The 5,897-nt window shown below is 39.9% G+C and overlaps 1 protein-coding gene across 1 annotated transcript; it reads left to right on the forward strand.

The window, feature by feature from the left end:
• Positions 1-631: 631 nt before the first annotated feature.
• On the forward strand, positions 632-5,035 carry LOC308700740 (sulfate transporter-like; the record flags this gene model as incomplete). Its single annotated transcript, XM_081382501.1, has 3 exons — positions 632-1,219; positions 1,307-2,046; positions 3,269-5,035. 3 exons carry the CDS (start codon positions 632-634, stop codon positions 4,041-4,043), a joined length of 2,103 nt encoding a protein of 700 aa, XP_081238627.1. The 3' UTR covers positions 4,044-5,035.
• Between the last annotated feature and the right edge of the window lie 862 nt (positions 5,036-5,897).

Genomic DNA, 5,897 nt, shown 5'->3' on the forward strand with positions numbered 1-5,897 from the left:
TACAAATCCACATGCACAGACACACACACACAAACACACACGCGCACACATGTACGCACACATACATACACACACACACACACACACACAGACACACACACACACACACACACAGACAGACATGCACATACTACTACTTTTTTTAGGTATATACATAAACACGCAATACAGCCAAATTACTCCACGTCATTTATTTTTGTGGAAAGCCAGTGCAGGCCTGAGCGGCGGTCATATTTTGTACCGCGATGCGGTACATCTAGTTTACATTTATACAGCAAATGCTCCCCCCTCCCTCAAAACAAAAGAAAAAAGAAAAGTCCATACAACTACCTCATGCCAGTGTGGTGCATTAGGTGAATAAACCTCATTTTGACAGATGTAGGTTAAAATGTGTGTTTTGTGTTTCAAGGGAAAAAAGAAAATAATATAGGGACTTATAATAAGTTAGTAAACATACTTAAGATTTCCAAAAACCAAACTGCACTCTTTTCTCTATCTTTATGAATGTGAAAAAAAGTGTTACTAAGATCCTTTTTACATTTTTATGTATGTAATACAAACTGTTTTCTTTTCGAGTAAGATTAATGAATGTACTTTTTGTGTCCTATTTCAGCAAGAGTTTCTGGACATTATGCCAGTTGAAGAGGTCTGTGATAGCGTTTCAGCAGAGGATGATGCTAATACGGGGTTGGATGTTCCTTTCCTTTTAGAAGAGTGTGTAAAAGAGAAGGTGCCATGGAAGGAGGTGTTGAAAAGGAAGGTGCGAAAAAAGTGTTCCTGCAGTCATGCTCGAGTCAAAGCCCTGCTCGTAGACTCCATTCCAATTATAAAATGGCTGCCGCGATATCACTTCAAAGACTGGATCATTGGGGATGCCATGTCTGGCCTTATCGTCGCCATCCTGTTGGTTCCCCAGTCCATCGCTTACTCTTTACTGGCAGAACAAGACCCTATTTATGGGCTCTATACTTCCTTCTTTGCCAGCATTATCTACGCCCTGCTGGGAACCTCCAGGCACATCTCTGTTGGGATGTTTGGGGTATTGTGCCTTCTGGTGGGACAGGTTGTTGACAGAGAACTTACTCTGGCAGGATACACATCGGACACCAATCAGACCATCATGGGAAATTTGGACAACAGCACTGGTCTAATATGTGACCGGAGCTGCTATGCAATCATGGTGGGAGCAACACTAACTTTCACAGCAGGAGTCTACCAGGTTGGTCCATCTATCAAGGTTAAGCTTCTTCTGTAAAATTTTTGAAATGTCTAATTGTATTAATGTCTTGCTCTGCTTGGGTTGCAGGTGTTAATGGGTCTCTTACAGGTTGGCTTTGTCTCAGTCTTCCTCTCCGACTCTCTGTTGAGCGGTTTCGCGACTGGCGCCTCTCTCACCATACTCACATCCCAGATGAAGTACTTTCTGGGGCTTCACCTTCCTCGTATCCAAGGCTGGGGTTCGCTCATAAAAACCTGGATCTGTCTTCTGAAGAATCTGGGTCATACCAACATATGTGACCTCATAACAAGTGTGATCTGCTTGCTTGTACTTGTACCCACGAAAGAGCTCAACAACCGCTTCAAGGCTAAGCTCAAGGCCCCCATTCCTTTTGAGCTCTTTGTGGTCATTGCTGCTACTCTAGCTTCCCACTTCGGAAAGTTCAAGGAAACTTATGGCTCGGCTGTAGCTGGCAACATTCCCACGGGCTTCATGCCACCACAGCTTCCGAACTGGTCTCTCATACCCAATATCGCTATTGATGCATTCTCGATTGCCATCGTTGGTTTCGCCATTACTGTGTCTCTGTCAGAGATGTTTGCCAAGAAGCATGGTTATATGGTGGACCCTAACCAGGAGATGTATGCCATTGGGTTCTGTAATATCATTCCTTCCTTTTTCCGTTGTTTCACGACCAGCGCCGCCTTGACCAAAACTCTTGTGAAGGAGTCCACAGGTTGCCAGACTCAGGTCTCGGGGTTGGTGACCGCTCTAGTGCTGCTGCTCGTCCTGCTTGTTATTGCACCTCTCTTCTACTCGTTGCAGAAGTACGTATAAATTATGTCAGTTTCTCTTGCATGAACTTGGTAATAAATAAATTGTCAATGTATGAAGAGTCAGGATCTAATCATTTATTAAAAAACATTAAATAAAAATGTAATTATTCATACAGTGATTTGAATACACCTTTGCAGGGCTTGACATTAACACCCGCCAACCCTCCAAATGTGGGTGGACTTCAGCAGTCACATTAGATATAATATATTAATTTTTTTTTTATTGTAGTCTTTTAAAAAGGCATCTGAAATGATAAACTAAGTGCAATGTAGTGTTGTTGAAAATTTGATTTTTCGATACATATCGATACTGAAATATCTGAAACACTTTCAAAATTATTTTTCCGCAGAATAGATACACAATACCAGCTGCACTTTCTCTATCTCTCATCTCTCCGACAGTGAGTTACACACAAATCCGCCTCCCCTTCACCCGTTTAATTTGCTCCAGATGAATATTGTTGGTGTTACAGGCCTTGAATTTCATCGTGGGATTGCGTGTATTGCACGTAATTTTAAGCATTCCCGCAGATTTGTGCTCACACCCAAAGTGCGCGCAAATAAAGCCGCCTCTCAGTACTAAATTGAGTTGTTTTTTTTATTCTTTTTCACTGCTTATTGCACTTAAACAGTCAAAAACATACAAAATAATGACAAAATGCTGGTCTTGGGTTGAGTATTCACGTAAACAGTCAGTTATGTTTTAAGTGAATGTAAACAGATGAGAAGGAAAACTCATGTGTAACAGTATAAGGGATCCATGCGTCAGGTCTTAAAGTGACAGCAGCCTAATATACCTGCTGCCAAATTATGAAATAATATTTAAAAAAATCTATATGGCGGTTTTTCCCCATGGTATTGATATCAAAATTGTGGCCAGTGAACTTGGAAAAGCACTAGCCACAGTGACTGGTGAGTGGCTGGAAAAAAATGAATGTCCTGCACCTACAGTATGATGAACGTGCTTTTACTTTCTGATTTGGAAATTCATTTTTAGGGGGGAAAAGGTAAAAAAAAAAAAAAACATATATATATATATTTTTTTTTTTTCATTGACCCAAAATCATTTTGAGACCTTAACATTTGAGGTTGTTTCAGACACACAAGTGTCCTTGGAAAGTATTCAGGTTTTCACTCCCAGTCCCATTTTTATCTTGAAACTGTGTGTATTTCCACTATACTTCTCCTAATTTCGTCCTCTTTAACTCTGCAGATGCGTTCTGGCCGTCATCATAGTCGTCAACCTGCGTGGGGCACTGCGAAAGTTTGTGGACATTCCCAAAATGTGGCGTGCCAATCGAGTGGACACTATCATCTGGCTGGTTACCATGTCTACGTCAGCCCTAGTGAACACTGAGCTAGGCCTGCTGATTGGAGTTCTGGTATCTGCGTTCTGTGTGCTAGGTCGAACACAATCTGCCCAAGTCCATCAGCTGGGCCAAGCAGGGGATCGTGAGATCTTTGAGGACATTGGGTTTTACAAGGGCCTTCAGACCCAACCAGGAGTGGCTGTTTTCCGATACGAGGCTCCCATCTACTACGCCAACCAAACTCTGTTTAAGAAGTCACTGTACCGCAGTGTGGGACTGGATCCACTTAAAGAGAAGACCAGGCGTAGGAAACTAGAGAAGCAGAGGAATCAGAAACAAGGTGGAGAAGACCTGAAGCAAGAGATGGATGTGTCCACCGATGTGTATCTGCTACAGCACACCAGTTTACACGCATTGGTCATAGATTGCAGTCCTGTGCTGTTTCTAGACACTGCTGGAGTCAATGCTTTGAAAGAGGTATGCAAGGATTACAAGGAGCTGGGAGTCAATGTATTTTTGGCGCAATGCAACATCTCCGTCATTGATTCTTTGCGAAGAGGAGGCTACTATGACCCAAAGAAAGGAACCAAAGAAATAAAGTTTCACACTGTTGGTGATGCCATCTCTTATGCCCAAAGCTCGAAGTCAAAGAATGGTGATTGTGACACTGTTGTGTAATAATTTGTGATGTATTGATTTGTAAACAAAGTTGTCTTTGAATATTTGTCTGTTTTGGCATAAGACAGAGATTTATATGTAAAGGCACCCTCACACTAAAAGATAATCGGGCAGATTTTGGGCCCAATTCTCCCCTTTCGACTATCCTAGGTTAAAGTCCTAATTATCTTGATGGTTTTACAGATTATCTTATCATATTTTCCTGTGGAGTGAGGTGTTAAGAGAGTGAATGAATCTGCTCAGAAGAACATCGGGGCCACGCTGATCTCAGATCGTAAATATCCATGTTGAATATGTTGAAACTTCATCCAAACCTTATTCTTTTTTTTCTACGAAAAGCAGTCCAAACACTATTATTGCCATTTCTTCTTGGTCGTCATCCGCCATGTTTGTTTATTCCAAAGTCACGTTTGACCGTGAGAGATTTTGCAAGGTTTCCTGTGTTCACAGTCGAGACTCTGGTTGTTTGTAAATGGAATCTGTTAATATGTGGTGTGCTTTCTTGGTCAAATCGTGTGTCTCCACACACTATAGAAACAAAACTGTTAAATCTATGTTTGTTTGTTTTTTATCGCCATGTTTGTGGTCTCTGAAAATCTGATGAGATTTTAAAAATCTTTTAGTGTGGGCCAACCTTAAATGATTTCAGAATTATATAGTTGAATTTAACTAAGGGATGATTCACCAAAAAGGACAATTCTGTCATCATTTACTCACCCACATTTTGTGATCTTCTGTGGAACATAAAAGAAGATATTTTGAACAGTGATTTTGACCATACAGTGATTAATAATAATTATTATTATTATTTTATTGAGTGAATGTGAACCGTGAATGTCAGTAGGGTCCAAAACAACATGCTTAATTTTTAAATAATATTTAAAAGATTTCAGGTAATACATTTTATTTTAGTGTTGATCTTTTTGTTTTTGTTTTTTTTGAGAACTATTTCTTTAAGGTTCTGAAAATGGATTGACAATCATCTGTTCACATCTTCCAACAAAAATGTTATTGAAAAGAAAAAAAGATGTGCTGTTTTGCCTTTAATCTTAGTAGTTCAAACTTTGTTAAATGTAGGTCATTTTGTATCTCATGACATTTATCTTAAAATTATGTATTTACACATTTTATAGTACATTTAGCTTAATTTAAGTAGCTAGTTCAGTAAGGGCTTGATCTTTCTTCATGAATATAAATGGTTTATGCTAGACGGGCTCTAGCTTGTATATTTACTCCTTATCTCCTTCCAATCTAGTTTTGTTGCTTATGCAGTCAGAATTGTGTGATATATATATATAATCTCATTTGTGACATTTACCCAGCTTTATGGGTACTTAAATGACCATAAAGCTTTGATATATACTGAGAAATTGTCTGGGTGAATGCAAGTTGAACTCTTTCACCCAGTCACCAGATGTTTACCTCAATTACAGAAGCACCAGATGCCGATGTGCCTTGTCACTGTGACTGTGCAGCCACAGAGTAGCTTTTGAAAATGTGCATCCTTTCTTTCTTTAAAGGCTTTGCTAAAGAGGCCAAATATTGGCCAGGAATTCGCTTTTGTTTTGTGTAGAGAGTAGAGCGTTTTAATGGCATTACGTCTGACCTGTTGAACAGGTCTGAAGGAGCTGGAGACACAGCTGGATGATCCAATGATACCGTGTACTAAGCTCAGGGAACTGACACACTGTGTCCTCCTATTGGCTGAATTACAACAGGGTATGTTGTTAAATGCTGCTTAAATGCTGGAGCCCAAATGCTTAAATGCTTCTAGCACAAATAGAAATACTGTTGAATTTAAACCTTTTAATGCATACTGGGAACTATTTATATTCTAAGCTTACGCATTGTCTA

The sequence above is a fragment of the Scardinius erythrophthalmus genome (genome assembly GCF_964197995.2).
Source record: "Scardinius erythrophthalmus genome assembly, chromosome: 13".
In the NCBI taxonomy this organism is placed as follows: Eukaryota; Metazoa; Chordata; class Actinopteri; order Cypriniformes; family Leuciscidae; genus Scardinius; species Scardinius erythrophthalmus.